Raw genomic sequence first — 17,740 nt, 5'->3', positions numbered from 1 at the left:
TCCAGATGAAGACTGTTAGTGTTGCCTTAGTTTTGTGCCTAAATGTCGGTGTGGACCCTCCTGACGTGGTGAAAACAACTCCCTGTGCCCGTCTGGAGTGTTGGATAGGTAAGTCTTGAATCTTCCAAGCTCCGGATAACTGCATTAGTCTTACAAATACTGAGGTATAGCATATATGGTAATTGCAAAGTTGTCGGTTTCCTGGACTTAAAACTAGGGTGAACAAAAGGAAATCTGGTTTATGATTTTTCCGTGTCTGTACGAGTTAATTAAGTGTCCAGCAGTATCAGCTGCCATAGGTCATCTTTCCTGCTTTATTCTAAAATGAGATAGTATGGAGGAAAAAAGGCTGCTAATGAGCTACTTATTTTTTTATATTTTTAATTTCTGTAGATTTATAAGTATCTGAGGAAACCTCTGAGCGGTTACATCCTTAGAGTGCTCTGCAAAGGTTTGAAATAACCCTGCATCATACAGTCGAGAAATAGGTCTTTAACACGCATGGACTTTGCAGCGGTTCGAGGTGACTGCTCTGAGGCTATTTGACTTGGGTACATAAATTCAGAAAACCTGGAATTATTCCCAAGAATGTCTTGCTAGCAGTGCTAACACATGGGCTTGATACTTTGATGCAGCATTGGATTAAATTTCTATTTTTTTCATTAGGAAGTGAAAAGTTTCCTTGGTTTTGGAGATTTTCAAGATGAGATAAATCTGAAATAATATTAAAAGGAATTGCCTTGTGTAAGAAAACTAAGAGATTTGGGTTTTATCTAGGAATTGAAAATGTTCAGTCTTCAGCGAGTAAGACGCAAAGCCCTGTAATCCTAAACACTGAGCCTTATAATGGGCTACAGTAGCAAATTAATCATTGTATGAACTGAACTTCTTAAAAAAACAACTTTCAGAACATTTCGTTTCTAACCTGCTTTATGAATCGGCAGCGTCTCATTTTGTTTTTTAAACCAAAAAATGCTGATGACTTTAAAGCAATTAAAAAGCCATGAGCATGCAGTAACAAATACGTCTTTTCAGTGGAGAGAACAGCTCGCATTTCTCACTGATCCATGGGTAGAGAGCAAAGAGAACGAGGAGTATTGCAGAGTCATTAAAGTTATTAGTGATTATCATCAACAAAGAGAATTTTGAATGCAGTTTTTAAATTAAATTTTGTGTGTATATACACAAGCACTCATTTCCATTTCTACTGTTTTCAGAAATGTAAAGTTGTGTAATCTGCAAAAACACCCACTGGTTTTTCTTCTGTACAAGAGTCTTAAGAGAAGCTGATGGTGTGTGCTGTGGGAGCACAGTGTCTCTGCCAGATGCAGAAGTGGAAAGCATTTTGCTGTTATTTAAGACTGAGCTGAGCTCACCAAACTCTGCTAACAAACGGCCATCGCTCTCTCTGTCAAAAGCCAGCCGCCGTTCTCACCGTGCCTCCCAGATGTGCCCTGTTAACATCCGAAGTGCTTTGTTTTCTCCTCCCAGATGTGCCCTGTTAACATCCGAAGTGCTTTGTTTTCTCCGGGATTAGGCCCTGGCTGGCACGGGTGCAGCACTGACAGGCCGAAGGCAGCGCGGCCTCTGTCTTCAGGCCTTCGCCAGCCTCGTGTACACGCTCGGGAAGGAGCTGGAAGCTCACACAATGACTGGTGGCACGAGCTATGCTTAGGACAATCTTTAGTTTCCATTGTTTGCCTCTTGGAGAGGCACCAGCGTACTTTGTTGTAGCAGGAAGGGCATTGTTTCGTGCTCAGTGCTCCGAAGGCACTCCCAAGTCCACTAACTGTATTCCTCTGCTGTCAGAGTGGATCTGAAATATTTTACGTTTCTTTTTTAACGTTCAGCTTGGTCCTTTTGAAGGACTCAAATACATCAGGCTTATTTATTTATTATGCTGCATTTTTGTTATTTGAGCGGTAGCTAATGGCATACGAACTAACAAAAGGTCTTAGGAGGCAGTGTGAACCCTTCTAGTAGTATCAGTGCGAATGCTGCTGTCCTGCAGCTCAAGGGTCTCGGGAACCTTGCCTTAAATAGCAAGGGGACTGCTGCAGTTTGGAGTGACAAAGATTACTGCAGTATGTAGAAACATTTCTGAAACGTATGTCAGCGAGTGCTGAAACTGCAGGCTCTGCAGAGAGGACCGGAGAACTCATTTTCTTCTGGTGATGCTTCTGTCTAGACTCGTGGAGCAACAGCTGAAGCTAAGCTGAAGGAAATAGATAGGCTTCTCGAAGTCGGAGCAGACAATTTACTACTGCTGGTTATTTGTTTTCAGTCTGTCTGGAAAAATGTGAATGATATATTACCTTAAATCATTCTACAAAAGAATACTGTAACTTCAACAAAATCCTGGTTTTTATGTATTCGAGAAAAATAACTCATAAAATCCTGCTTTCATCATGCTTTATTAGGTTTTGTTTCTAACAGTATAAGGTAGAATATTCATAAAGTTGATTTTAAAAACTTCATTGAATCTGTTAATTGCTTTAAAAAATAATTTGTATTAAATTGCAAAATATTAGCTCCTAGACTTTTTTGAAACTGAAGTGTCAATTATAAGGCCATGCTTTTTTGAATGAGCACATAAGCTGAAATTATATTGCTATGGATTGTGATAATTATCTAGTGATACAATTAACTTATTAAAATGGTTATATTTGATGATAAACATTTTTTCCTGATAAAAGCAAAATCTTGCTTCATTTACTACCATTGCTTACTGCTTCAGAGACTATACACCATTTGTAATTTTTGTGTAAGCTATTTCAATTGTTGTTATTTACTACAGAAACATTTTTTTTCAGTATTAAAAGACACAAATGTTAAGCCTTTCCTCCTCTCTTTCAAAACAACTGTATTTATTACCTTAGTGAGAGAAATCTTCTTCCAACTTTGACAGGTTCTAATGGTTTTTAATTTATATCCGAGTGAAGAGTTTGAGGATAATTTTTGGGTGTTACACCTAAGTAACTTCCATGAAGAATGTAACGTTTATGAATTTTAAATTGAGTGCAGGAAAGGAATCTGCGCTAAGTTATCACTAAATGCCCTCTCTTGCATGCAGAACACTGGAGAGGAACGGTGCAGAAAGCTTTGATGCTTTTGTTCTGCAAGGTGTGTTGTTGTTCTTGCTCCGTAGACTTTGGTCTCCAAGGTTGTAGATCCGGATTTTACAGAAACATAATGCGAAAGTAGCTAAAGTTTTAAATGCACATGGGTAACTGGAAGTAATTTCGTCCTCTTGGCAAGCTGAATGGCTCGGTTGTGGTCAAAAAGACTCATTTGTATTTTGTTTCTTAGATCCTCTATCAATGGGTCCTCAAAAAGCTCTGGAAACCATTGGTGCGAACTTACAGAAGCAGTATGAAAACTGGCAGCCAAGAGTAAGTATTCTTTGTGCTTCCCCTCGGCAGCTGTAGACGTGATACTCCTTCATGGTAGACTTTCAACTTAGACAGAAAACTGAGGTGTGTACTATTGTGTGGCACGGTGCTCTTGCAGCATTTGTTGCTTCTGTCATCCATCAGGATGAATACATTCTTGCAGGCTGTCAAAATATCAAGTTTTCTAGCGGTTGCTTCTTGGCTAGCACTTTCTTCAGTCATGTGTGGGATGGTTTAGATATTAAATTCTACAGCTGAGTTCTTAATTAATATTCTCCCGTCTTTATTTTTGAGATGTTCTCAGGTTTTTCATTCTGAGTTTGTGGCTTCATCTGTAATAAAAGTGTTTGGCCTCAGCTAGTTTAAAAGTATGTGTCCCAGCACTCATCCGTACTTCCTTAATCTTGTGACTGGAAAAAGTAACTGTTGTATGGTCAGTAGCCAAGGAAGGCTTTTGGTTTGGTTGTAAAATGTAACTTGAGAACTTTGGTAACTGCTAAGTCTATCTATATAGAACTAATATAATGTGTATATAAGTTTTTGAAAGTGACTGTTTTGGATAATAGTAACAAAGCAGAAGTTAAACAAACATGCTCCTTACTGGCTATTTATTTTCTGCTTTGTAACGTCTCAGTCTCACTTCTGGGGGAAGTATGTTACTGCTGGGTATTTCAATATCCATAGTTTTGTATGTCTTAGTAAATAAGCTACATAAAGATCTAAAGAAGAAAATTTGAAGTCTGCAGCATTTTTCAAATAGGTACAAAAACCAAACTGTAGAATCATCTTCCCTATTAACATTTCCCGGTGTGTCCTTGTCCTTATCTGCGTGTTGTAGGGTATACAGATAAATACTGCTCTTCAAAGTACCTACACTATTGGCTACTAAAGCATAAATTTATGATAAGTAATGTGTAACCCAAACAGAAACAATAACTTCACTGAATGAACCTACCTGTAGATTTGCCTTTATTTTTTTTCTCCTTATGATGCGCCAATACGAAGCTGATCTTCATTTGAGGGAGATGTTTTAGAGGGGACACTGTTTGATCTCTTCATTTTACATTGACTTCAGTAATAATAAGCATTTTTTTCAGCACTGGGACTACATTTTCTGCTTCTAACGTTGCTCGCTACCTTATTTAATGTATGACTAACTGACTTTCTGCGTAATGTTTGTTGGTGTATGGTTTAAGAGTGTGGTCTGCAACTGGCAAAGTTATTCCCACGTTCCTGTCCTCAGTATAGGAAGAGTGGTTGAGAAGGCGCTGGTGTTAGCAGTGCCCGTAGGTATTTTTAACCGATCTTTCTATTTAAACTGTGATGGGTTATGTTTGTTTACTGGTTTCTTTGTAATTTATAAAATCAATAAGGATAGATTGCTGCTGCCAATGCTTTGTTTGAACGCGGAACTTACCAGCTCCGAGTGTCTCTGTTCTTGCGGGGAGCTGGGAGGGTTGGCGATGTTTTCTTTCCCCACGTCTTCCATTCCTTCATAAAGGACCAGTACTTTCAGAGAAAAGACAAACGGCTTTGGGATTATCTTTGCAACAGTAAACAATTTTTTCTTTTGCCAGATGCTGAGAATATTTTTCACCAAAAAAGAATTATTGGTGTGTGTGGTTTATAAAGGATGCTGGTGAAGGACTTCATTGTATGCATTCTGAGTCCCTCTTCTGCTTTTTAACTCAAACTTGTTGGAAATAACATACGCAGAGCAGTTTGAACAGAAATACATGTAATACAGGTTCTTGTATTTCTTGCCTGTGTGTGATACTTCTCTACCCCCTTGTTCAGGGTTGGCTGATGAGAACTGAGTTCATTGTTCAGTGAAGGCTGGCTGTGTTACCTGAAGGAGACTTGCTGTATGTAGCGGCGAGATGTTTACGTTACTAAATCTGTGGGCAGTTTTCTACATAACACTTCAAACGTGAATGTTCGGTGGATATGCTTTTTTTCAGAAGTGTTTGGAAGTATACTTATGTAAGAAGGATTTGTCTTGAGGCGTGTAAGTAAGGTATATATTTAAGACAGAAGAATTTGCTTTGGTGTTTTTCCTTTTGGTGCATTGGCAATTTTTTTAATCTATCTGGCAGCCCAAAGATTTGGCAGAAATTACAAAGAGTGCCTGCAACCGAATAGGAGAAGTAAAACATCTTGATGCAAAGGTGACAACAAACCTTTCTCGGCTCTTTAATAACAGAGTCCATGTTAGTGAGGATGAGGGACAGGCAGCGAGGAGCAGCAGGTACTCTGCGTGTGGGCTGACCTCACGCTGCCTTGTAGAGTTTGCACAAAACATGAGGCAATTACTGAACTCAGATGTTTGTGTGCAAGGTGCCTGGTTCTTAGCAGTAAATCACAGCCCTTTGAAACATTGCAAAGCTAAACACGTACCGTTTTATTGCACTCTACAGGGCTCTTGAGTTTTCTGCAGTAATAAAGAGAAGTTGATGTGCCATCTGCAATAAAACAATAGGAACATTATTGAATTTCCTAGACCTTTCATATAAATACTAATACATCTAGTTTTGTCTATTTCTCAGTGTTTTGGAATGGTTGAAGAATTGATGGGAAGAAGACAATTCTGGGAAAGCTAGGCAGTCTGGAAAAAGACCAAATCATTAAAATCTTCTGAACTAGCGGGTGTTACTGGCTTGTTACTGTGGGTCCTTAAGCTAGGAAGTGCCTGCCATCAATATCTTATTGTGAATGCACAAATAGTGGTAACCTCTGGTAAATGGATTGTCAGTCCTTCCAGTACTGTCCCTATAATAAATGCTGTGTGAAAAGTCCTTTAACATCACTACCAGTGCAGCTCTAGTCTGCTTGTAATTGTAAGATGATGTTTGAATAAATGCCCATTTTTGCTAAATACAAATAGCTTAGGTGAAAAAGCCTTAGAAGGGACAATGATGGAAATTCTTTGTTTCTGGGAGCTCCCAGGCTGCACAGCTGATGCCAATTTCCCTCTAGGTCTTATTGAGCCCCTTTCTAAATAATTTATCAGCTTGCCATTGCTTGAAGTATTTCTTCTGATTAAATTTAAGACTTTGCTTTATTGTTGTGTAGCTACATAAATTTGTGTGCTGCAGGAGTAAGAAACACTTCAGCCATTCTTTCATCTGCAAAATACTGCAGTTAAACAATATCCAGTCATTTCACTGCAATTCTCAAATGAAAATGTTACTGGGGGAAGCAAGGAGGAGATGACAAAGCTGCAGGCATACAATGAAGAATTTATCTCTGAAGATTTTTTTCTGAACAAGTAAGAGGTTTTGCAATTCGGTGCAAAGATAATTTAGGTGCTAGTGAAAAAGTGGGGAGAAAAAACTGAGAGCCCTTCTCCAGTATTGCCATGTGCCATGGGCTTTGAGTTCCGCTGGGTGCAGAAGGGGTTAAACCTGAGGGTAATCTGGAAAGGAGGCTCGGTTACAGGGCATAAGTTACAGGGCATAAGGGAGGCTGCCTAAGAAGCTGAGAATGAAAGGAGGAAAAGGTAGGGAAGGCTAGGAGCACAGGACCCCATAGTGCAGGTCCAGGGAAAGCCTTCCCTGCAGCTGCTCTTCGGGTGTTTGGGGGAATCTGCGGGCTGATGGATTAGGGAATGGCTGGAGGAGCTGAGCAGAACTGGGGCTAGCCAGTTACAGGACCCAGGTTAAGGGTTTCGGCAGGCAGTGCCAGGAGAACACCGTGGAAGAGGAGAGCCTTTAGCTAGACAACGCGTTCCGTCACTTTAATTGCCTACAATGAAATGTGTGTTAAGATTCGTTTGGAGATTCTTCATGCGCTCAGTACTTAAAGTATTTAGATAAGATATTGATCGCATGGAAATGGTATTTCTCTGCTTCTGGTCTTCTGTTACCCTTTGCAGAGTTCTGCTTGGGTCAGGTGCAGTGCTGTAGCGAACGACCGGCAAGAGCGCTGCTTTGCCCGTGCTGGCAGTGAGGAACAGATATTTCCCGTGGTGTTTGTGTGCACGTTTAGTTTTGGCAACATCACGTGTTGCACCATTCAAAAAGCAGGGACTTTCCTTTTTCAAAGCCTGTTGACTTTTAACTGAGGAATAATACTCTGAATTCAGAGTGCTGCTGCAGTGGCGCAGTAGCTAGCGTGGGTTTTCGTGAGCAGAAGCTGTTGCTGAAGTCCCAGTTCACATCCGTTTGTGGGACGTGAGTTCTTTGCTGTGGGGTTCTGCAGAGCTGGAGCAGAGGGGTTAGGATGAAGGTGCTGCTCGGCTTTCTGCTGTTCCTGCAGACTGGTTTGAGAGAATTTTTTCTGCGTCCTCTTGGCTGGAGCTCTCTGAACCAGGCTGCAGTACCTCTGTATGAAAAGCCCCGATTACCCCGTGTAAATGTGTACAATGCTACCAGATGAGGTTGGCCTGTGATTTCCGGCTCATTCTTAGAAGGGTGCCAGACAATTTTTTTTCCCCCTTCTAGTAATAAAAGTCTCATTACTTGGCTTTCTAGCTTTCCAGGGACATTACTTCCCTTTGTTTCCATTCCTGTGTATTTACCTTTGAATGAGAGCGGGGCTGTGCAGCCAAAGGCAGAATTGCAGGTTGAATGATGCGCGCTTTACATAATTCAGGATCTGGTATGAAGTAGTCTGGAGCATATGCTCATTAAATTTGCATGGAACTCCAGCTTTATTTTTTGTCAGCTATGGCTTTTGACCATTTTTTTAACTCAAAACTGCCCAGAAAATTCACAGGGTGTTTTTTTCCCTTATCACATTCAATTTTGACACTTCTGTTGTGATTTCTACTAGTCCAAAGGAATCCCAGCGGCCCTCCTGCACCAGATGCTTTTTACGACACTGTTCTTTATTCTCTGACAGAAACTTTCCCAGTCCTGCCACTGGAAGGTCAAAAATGCTGTTCATGGTCCTTCCTGAGCAGAGGTTAGGTTAAGAAAGCTATCTCAGAGACGCTTATATTCCTCCGTCGCTTGTGAAGTGCTGCCTTAACACTGGGGGCAGGGGGGCTTGTTTCAACTAAAATCGGTGTGTTCCATTTTTATAAAACCTTTCTTTTCCGGAGAGTTTGTGCCGTGTGGTTGTCTTTGCACAGCTAGGTGTGAGACAAATGAGGGATGGATGTTTGTGTCTCCCACAGGTGTGGTTCGGGAAGGCTTTAATTCCGTTTTTAATGGTACTGTCGCAGCACACGGGAGCGCCGCTGATGGAGGAAGGCTCGCTTAGGCAAGGTGCTGTACAGATGAAATGGAAGCGCTGCTGCACAGCTTGTGGTCTGAAATAGATTCGGAGAGTCATAGAATGCTTTGGGCTGGAAAGGACCTGAACGGCTGTCCGACTCCAACCCCCTGCCATGGGCACCAGCCCAGGCTGCCCGCAGCCGCGAGCACTTCAGGCATGGGGCACCCGCAGCCGCTCTGGGCAGCCTCCGCCGGTGCCTCGCCGCCCTCTGAATAAAGAATTTCTTCCAACAGGACTGAGGTAGGCAAATAGGAGAGTACAGAGGGACCGTAAAATAAAAAATAACAGCAATCAATGTGATGGGGTCTTAGCGTACCAGAAGCCTAAGTCTGTGTGCTGGGAGATGTTGCAGCACGGTGTGATACAGGAACAAGCAGCAAGGGCTTCCAGGGGAGCTTTGAGGATGTGATGAGCAGATGGAAGAGAATGTACTGAGGGAAATGGGTTTGGAACAGCCTGGAGCGTAAGGCTGTAGGTCAGCTCTGTTGGTATATGAGATTACTGAAAGAAATAAGATTTGGAGGGCACAAAGAAGAGGAGCACTAGTAGAGCTTTTTGTAATTCTTAACAAAAATTGGGGAGCAAGTAAGAGTCTTCTGAAATGCTCAAGAAGTAATTTTAAATGAGTTCTGGACCATTAGCTAGCAAAATGACCTCAGGAGGGATTTTGGTGAGAGAAATTACAGCCGAGTGGGAAGAGCAAAAGTTAGGTCAGAGGAGGTCCAGCGTGAGCAGGGAGAGGACACCTGGGGAGCAGTTACAGACGGCGCTTTGTGGGGCTGGACAACGTGAAATTGGCACGCTCACGGCGTCCAGCAGCGACCCTCGCTGCCAAGCACAGCAGAGGACTGGTGTGGAGCTAACCTGGTAGCCTCTGAAGCTGCTCCGTCAGAGGGAATGAAGCTTCATTACGGCATGCAGCAGCGGAGGCCCACGAGTGGGTAGGAGGAAGAGGAAAGCTACGTTTTCCTGCTGTATTTTGATTTTATGCTTGGGCAGATGTCGTCTTTTGATGTGTACGGAGTGTGCAGTGGAGGCCCTTGTACCTACGTGGGTATTTGGCGTTGTGCAACCACACCAGACAACAAAGTGGCAGCGTCTTCAAAAGCCCTCTCGGTGCAGAGGGAGCGGGCACTGGCCCCGGGCTGCGAGAATTCGGAAATGAGCTGGTGGTGACGGTGCGAAGACGTGAAGTGCTCTGAGCTGCTCCGAGACTGCTTCTGTGGGCTCCTGCTTTTGTATAGAGACCTCTACTTCAAGCTGAAGGTCAATTCTTCTGTGTCTTCTATGGAAGCTGGGATTTTTACACCCTCTGATAAGTCACTTAATGGAGCACGAGAGGTCTGTACCTCTCTGTAGGATGTAACCACAGCAAGGTGGTTTGCCATGTTTGGCATCCGGGTTACATCTATTTCCCCCCTTCCCCCTCCTGTCCTTTAAGGCCTGAAGCTCTGGGGCTTCTTTACTTTGCAATAACCAACACCAGCAAAGCCAAAGAGCTTTAAATGTTAAGTCCCAAAGAATGTTTTTTCTCCCAACCACTTGCCTAAATAAAACAAAGGAAGAGTCGGTCAATTACAGTATTGATTTTTTTCTAATTCAGGTGCTACATTGTTGTCTCTTTCTTCTCTACAGTTCCTCTTTTTTTTTTTCCTTCCAAAGACAATCATCTCCAGTAATGCTGTGTTTTGATTGTCTAATGGGATTTCTTGTTAGTATTCCCCTATAGCTCCACCTGAATGGACCTCACTGGAGTGAAGGAGAGTGCCCTGTGATGGGGAATGAAAATACCCGATAGGGGAAGGGCTAGAGAGATCTAGAAGGCCAGACTAAATGTATTTCTAGTTAACTTTGGGAGAGATTGGCTTGAAGACAGGTATTGATAATTGAGAATTTCCGCATCCGTAGTGTCCCTAGCACTGAGGACAGTGTGTAAATAAACATTGCGGGCACTGTCACACAGCAAGCTTGCTTCTGTGCCTTATGCAGTTGTCTTATTGATGCTCCATAACTTAGATTAACATCGCGTATCAAAAGGCAGGCAGTAACATATCTGAACTCATTAGTCTGGCAGATCTAGGTATGTTCTAGTTGTTTCCACGCCGTTAGTTTATGGGGCTGCACCCATTTTTCCCTCAGTTCGAAGAGGTGCCGTAACTGAGCGACTGCAGCGATCTTGCATTGAAGCGACGGCGCGGGAGGTTGGCCTGCGGGAACGACGAACTCGGTACCGGTCCCCAGAGGGCATGCCTTTCCCTTTCTCATGCAGCATTAACAGAAGTGGTAGCAGAGCTATGGCTATATCATCTTTTTCTTCTGTGTTGTTGGTGTCTCTTAGCGGTACGTACGTCCCATTGTGCTTAACTGTGCAGGTTTTCAGATAGTTTTTTTTTTTTTCCCCCAAATGGGTATCATGTGGTGTGTGTTGCCTCTTGCAGCTTGCATCCACCAGTGAGTGGCGATCTCTGAGGAAACATCTCACAGAATAGAGAGGAATTATATATATATATTTTTTCTGGCAAGTCTTCAAGGAAACTGATGCTTTTCTGATCAAACAAGGCTTCTTCCTTCTTTCTTCTGGTCTGCTTCCCAACAGTTTTGTCTTAATTTAAAAGGAAGCGCAGCCAAGATACTTGAAGATCATTTGAAGCGTCTACCTCCTTGTGCATGTTTTCTGTTGTTGATGCTGTTGTTTCCCTCATTAGATATCTCTGGGCTTTGATACGGTTTCTGAGGTTTCATTCCTTGCATTGCTTCCTTCTGCCTAATTAATTGGTAGGTTGCCTGCTGCACATCAAAGGTTGAGCATTTCCTAAAGAGTAACTACTTAAGCATGAAAACTAATTGGACACATGACCTAATTATTGGTCTCTCTCTGAGTCATACTTTTCCTTTATTTCTGTGGGGTTTTTCTTGTTAAACAACAACAAATACTAATTGCTCCTGTAAAAGAAATATTCCAGAATTCCAAAGGGGGAAGTGGAAAAATGTCTACTTGGTCTCCTTATTCAGTAGACATAGGAAAAGGTAACAAAAACTGAAGAAGGAAAAAGGGAAAGAAACCCAACATCGTGACCTTGTTTAACAAAAGTAGGTTTTCCTAGGAGGGCTATGTTTGTTGTGTTTATTTCCCAAGAGCCGCTTGAGTTTGGCAGCTATTTTGGGCTCTGCGAAATTTTGCTGTATCAATCCTTTGCTGTCTTGTTAAAGATCAACCGTCTTCAGCAAAAACTAGCATTTTTTTCAAAAAAAAAAAAAAAAGTTTGTCAGAGAACAGGGGTCAACAAGTATAACTGCCAAAAGCAGTTCTCATTCCATCTGAAAAGTTGTTGTGGTATCGTTCTGAGTTTGTTAGCTCTGTGCTGATTTCGTAAAATACTTCCTTTAGAAGAATGGGTAGTTTAGCCAGAAAAAATACAAATTGTGAGCGTGCTAAATAGGGAGAGCCACCTTCTTATGTCTTGTGAATATGAAAAGTTGGGGCAAATTCTAGTAAAAGAAGATTTAGAGGAAAAAACAAACCAACAGCCCAGACCTACCTGTGTACCTTCCAGTCCAGTCTCCAGGCCGTATTTAGCTTGTAATCTTCCTTTTGGTGGTTCTCTGACAGCAGTCTGCAGGCTCCTGGGGTTCACGAGCAGTCTCTGCGGATCCACGAAAGGTTTCTAAGAAACGCCTCGGAGGGGAGGAGGGGAGGACTCAACGTGTCGGTGCCGAGGGCCCCACCTGCACCAGAAATCTTTCCGTAACCCACTGAAGCAAAAAGTTTGGCAGTGCAGTTTACTGTCTGCTGAAACACTGCTGTCTGCTCACTGTGCATTTACAAAACATGTTGTGCTTAGAAATAAACCATGGGCAGTGGTTTTTGCCGACTTGTTGTAGATAAGTGTACCTGAGGACCATTTCCTGAGTAAAACTGAGGGATGATACGCCACGCAGCAGGCTTTCGTGTTTAAAGCCGATAGCTACTAGACTGTGTTAAAAGTAGCGGCCGTGTCAAACTCCATCAGATCTTGACATAAGGATGTGAATTGCCACCGACCCAACCGTCCGCTCTGCCTCTCCTCTGGAAGGTGCTGCCCCAAAGCGGAGCTCGGCAGGAGGGGACCCAGGACCCGGGGCTCAGTTTCAGCCATCAACAAAGATGCATCGGGTTGCAGCTACCCCTTCCCGTGCTTTTACAAAAAAAAAAAAATACTGAACAGGGCCACCCCTTTTCTTCTGCACTGAGAGGAGGTCCCGATGAACAAGTATGGAGATCTTAGCACTGTAAGTAAGGTCTGCTGGGCAAGGGAACTGCTGGGGGCACAAGGACAAGCAGCAGGCTCTTATTTCACCTGCTCCCTTCCCCTCCCATACACGTCATTCGGGGCAGCATTGGCCCTCCTTGCCAGGGTGGGACTTCCAGACGCTGCCTCTGAAATGCTTTTCAGGTGCTGGGGGTACTGTCCAGGACCTCCTAGCACTTTCAAAATCCTTTATTTGAATGCAAGAGTTCAGCAACCAGGCTTTCTCTTGTTTCGCTTTCCGTAGTCTTCTGACAACAAGATCCATCCACGAGCTGTGTATTTCCTCTCTGTTTTGTTTTGTATTTTGTCATCAAAACGAGGCCAGAATTGGCGGAGAAGCAAGACTTTTGTATGCTGGAGTATTTCCATATGACCATTGTGCTCTTAATGTCTGTTTGTCCTAAGATGTGAAGAAAGGCCTGATATTAGCAAGGCTTCTTGACAGAGATAAGCAGCTCTGCCTGCTCAAATCTGATTAACGTTTTTCTGTAATTACCACCCAGCCTCTGCATGACCTATTTAAAAATACCTTGTCTTTGTGTTCCCGGGAGAGTGGTGAATCACTGGCGGTTACAGACGCGGGGAGCTTTCTGCAGGTCCACTGGCATTGACCCTGGTGCTCTTTATCTGGTAAATAACACTGGCATCCGCTGGACGAGGATTCTGTCATTGCAAACTTGAACATGCAAATGGTGCTTTACTAGGCAACTTAAGCTTTTTACTGCGTAAACATCTGTTTTGGACAAAACTTAGAGTGTTGAGAAAACTATTTACGTTTGTATTCTTGTTTGTAGCTCAGGCAGAATGAGAAAAGCCTAACTCTTTTAATTCCTCTCTTACTGATCTTAAAACGTAGACCTCTGGATGATTGTTTTTCCTTCTCCTAACCCATTAAGATGTTCCTTAATCTGAATATCACTTCATGAAGCAATTGCTTTTTAATCAGAGGAAAACCTGGAATTACTAAATTATTATTTGGTCTTGAGAAGATCAACCTCTCATCCCCGCAAGAATGCAGGATAGCAGAACGTCCCGTTGAACGTCCTGTTGAGGACGATGCACGCTGGCCAGAATATGAAACCGGCCGGTTTGAGGTTTCACTCACACACCCGACTGCGGTCCTGCAGCCAAAACTGGGCTCAGCGTTACGCCCCGGTTTTATATTTAAGAAACAAGAAGAGACAGAGCCTGAAACTTTAAAGAGCTCTTAAAATAGAGGTTGTAAAGATGGAATAGCACTAAAATGACACTGTTGCTTAGGCGTTCTGTTGACTAAGTAGGTTTTAAAGATGTGTCCTGGTCTGTACTTAGAATCCCGTTAGCGTATTTTGTGGTGTGACCTGTCAGAGCCACCAAACTACCTCCAGACTGAGGAAAGGCATCTGGCCTGAGCAGCAGACTGAAGTTTTCACCAATTCCTGTTGTTCATAAACACACAATTATTTGCACAGCCATCTCAAACTGTTTATTTTATCTGAATAAAAAGGGAGGGCTTCTTCCCATACCGTGTAGGCTGGTAGGTAAATTTTTTGTATGTCCTGGAGCAAGCTGGTGGTATGTAGCTGCTCGTAACTGCCGAGGAACACACCTGCCTCTCCTGAATCTATTGCGGCAGATATTCAAGGTTAGCACTCCTGGTTTTTGTCTTCCCTGTCAACATCAGTTCTTCTGAACAGACTGCTCAAAGGTATTTTTTGGGAGCATTATTGAATACCGAATCCACACAACGTGGATGAGGTCCTTTAGAATTCATTTCACATTGGACTTAAAAGCAAGGTCAAAGACTCTGCAGAGGAAAGGTAAAGGCGCTACAGTGCTGACTCCAGTCAAGTGAATAAATGTTCCACCCGTACAGCTTAGCTCTAGTAATGCATTTTGTCCTAGACATCTAGCAAATTAAGCTGTTTAAGTCTCGGCTGCTTGCAAATATATTATGTTCTAGGAGATTGAGATGGATTTTTAAAATGCAGCCAGATATCTACAGAGGGCTTCCCTAAGACTTCGAAGAGTCTTTCTTGTGGCTTAGTTTAGCTTTTAAATTTAAGTATCCATAAGTAAAGGTATTTCTTCACTGTAATTAGTATTTTTTCAAGCTACCAATAACTAATAATCAGAAAGAAAATAATCTTTTGTATTAACCAAGTTAAGCTGTTGTTTTTAACATCAGTTTGGGATTTCCAGTACAATCTCTTCTACTTACAACAAAAAACTGCATGTAGCTCTCTGATTATCCTCATGAATTTACATAAAGGTAACTTCATGTGCCCACAACCTAAAATAAAAGATGTTTTTATTATTTAAAAAAGCCTGGAATCTGTGGATACGGTTCAACATAACTTGTATTTGCATGCGTGTATCTGATGTAAGAGTTACTGTGGCCATACCAGGTTGTTCTTGCAGGCAATTCAATGTCTGATCGATGGATAGTAGGTGTACATTTGAGATCACTTATTGCGTTGCTGAATCGATCTCTGATGTTATTCCATCGCGTGCTCCTGCAGCGGTTTGCTTCTCTCCCACCTGCTTTGTGCGCTCTGGGCTGGCGCTCATGTTTGCAAGCAGGAGGAAACGAACAGCGAAGTTGCATCAGTGCAAATGTTGTGAAATTCCAAAAATCCTCCGTGAGGCTGCGGGCTTCCTGCCAGGCTTCCTGCCAAGCTCCCTGCTAGGCAGACTTTGCCGGATAGTTTGGGACAAACTTGTCGTACCAGAAGCCTTCCCGGGCTCTGTGTAAACTGTGGGTGACTGCGAGGTCTCGTGGTGCCTGTCGGGGATTTGTCTTACGAAGGTTTTGCTGCTGTTTCCCTGTCCGGGGCGGACGTGGAAAACAGCTGCATGAGTACATGGGTTTGGGATAAACTGTCAGAGATCCTTTAGGGAAAGGGATCCAGATTTATTACAAGGCGTACTTTCTACTGATGTAGCAAGGGTTATTTCAAACAAATGCATGTAATGGGGTAGTGCTGAACATGCTGCTAATGAATTCCAAGAAGTGACTGTATTCCTGACAGATTTCCAGAGGAAGGCAAGGTTTTACAACCACGCAGCGTGTGGTTGTGTCTTGCATCTACTACGTAGCCCAGCAACCCTGACGCATCACACGCAATTTCTTTCTTGAGGATTGAAAATTCAGAATTTAAGTTAATGTCCTAAACATTTTGTGAAAATAGCTGCCTGGAGAGACCGCTGCTTGTTACCTGCTGCTTGTTACCTTCTCGGTCACCGAGGGAGCCGGCTGCAGTCTGGGCCCGGCTCTTACCCAACATTAACAGCTGCTTATGGGGAGGGAGGAGAGAACACCACCAACACCCGAACCTCCAGGAAGAGACTGCACCTGGTTAGATGGTACAGAAATCCCAAAATGAGCACCAGAGTCAAGGAAGGTTGGTTTTGTTTCTCATGAAAGAATTCTTTCCCACACAGATTGCTTATTTATCGTGAAATTGTGCAAAAAAAAATACAGTATTCTTGTACAGTTCTAAACTTGTTGGCTCTTTGATGCGTTTCCGAAGACGGTGTAAATTGAGGATCTTAAATCTTTCTTTGATGCAAGGGAAAACGTGTTTTAATCGGTATTACAATTAAATTGCTGTAAATCACAGGACTGGGGTATTAATCACAGTTTTGAAGTAACCAAGGAGTAGAGTATTTTTGCTAGGAATGAGGCGTGTGGCTTGTTGCTGAAAGTGCTCCAGCATCGCACAACTTGGGAGTTTGCCAGCTCAGCGTCAGAGAGCGAGGGGAAAAGCCTAGAAATTACCGGATCAGAGTCCATAGTAACGAAGGTAGCTTTAAGGAAATTAATGGGTGTAAAACAATTAGTAGTGGAGGTTATTAGGAACATCAACTGCTAGGGTGTTTTGAAAGACTTTGTGGAAGAAGTGAGGAGGCAGAGATTACCTGCGGTTTACCCGATCTTCAGATAACTTCCCCAGCGCTGTGTGTGCACGAACTTGCTGGCACGCTCAGGCTCATTTTGGAGTTCTAGGATTTTTTCCTTTCTTGTTCCTACTCGTCATCAGGAAGTTCCCTAACAAAAAGGACTGGAACTGATTACAAAGAATTTGTGAATATTCAGAGAAGGAATCTAACTTGACGTTTAGAAAAACGGAAACCGGGGGGAGGTTGAGCATCCAGTCAAGAACAATAAAATTGAAGTTCCAGTCCTTAAAAAGACCAAAAAAATGGCACAAGGCGAGCTTCCTTTCTACTTCACCAGTACATTGCTTAAGCCTCTTGAAAAGCTTACTGAGTTTTTGATCCCTTCTTATTTCCCTACATATTATTACATTATGATTTTATAGAATGATTTTAAAATAAGTAAATAAAAATGTGAATACTGTAGTCTTCTAATTTATCTAAGCTATTCCTATTGTATTTGTTAATACGCAAGTATAAATCCTTCTACTCCCCTGCTCCTGCTTTAAGCGTGGATTTAAGGAACGCTTTAAAATAAAACAAAAGCTTATCTATACTTAAGATGCCCTGCCTTCATTTTGCTCTATAAATACTACTATAATATAAAACTACTACTATAAATACTAAAATAGCATTTTTTTCCTAATTTTTGCTCTTAATCAGTGGAAGAATTTCTTTGGGGTCACGTAAGCAAGGATCTGAAAGAGTTCCCCGCCATGCAAGTTAAATGCACGTTCCCTTCCACTCTCGGTTCGTTTTTTGGCCTGCCCGGGGGTGGCCGGGGAGCGCCGCGGGTTGCGGCTGCCGGGAGCTGGGAGCTGGCCGCAGCCTGGCTGGCCGCGTCCCGCGCGCTCAGCCGCCGCTGGCGGGAGGCAGACATGTGATTTGGATATACATAGAAGTTATTATCTCTATTTCTGT

General features: G+C 42.8%; 1 protein-coding gene across 2 annotated transcripts in view; it reads left to right on the top strand.

Annotated features, from left to right (window-relative positions):
* The window catches only part of RPTOR (regulatory associated protein of MTOR complex 1), a 145,522-nt gene that overhangs the window by 9,863 nt on the left and 117,919 nt on the right, over positions 1 to 17,740 (top strand). For both annotated transcript variants that reach the window (XM_083804969.1, XM_083804968.1), the window contains exons 2-3: positions 6 to 108; positions 3,310 to 3,392. In XM_083804969.1, coding sequence (XP_083661095.1) covers positions 6 to 108; positions 3,310 to 3,392 — 186 coding nt within the window. The remainder of the gene's footprint in view (positions 1 to 5; positions 109 to 3,309; positions 3,393 to 17,740) is intronic.

The sequence above is a fragment of the Anser anser genome (assembly GCF_964211835.1).
Source record: "Anser anser genome assembly, chromosome: 19".
Taxonomy (NCBI): domain Eukaryota; kingdom Metazoa; phylum Chordata; class Aves; order Anseriformes; family Anatidae; genus Anser; species Anser anser.
Note: the sequence above shows the minus strand (reverse complement) of the source record. Positions and strands in the feature narration are given on the sequence as shown.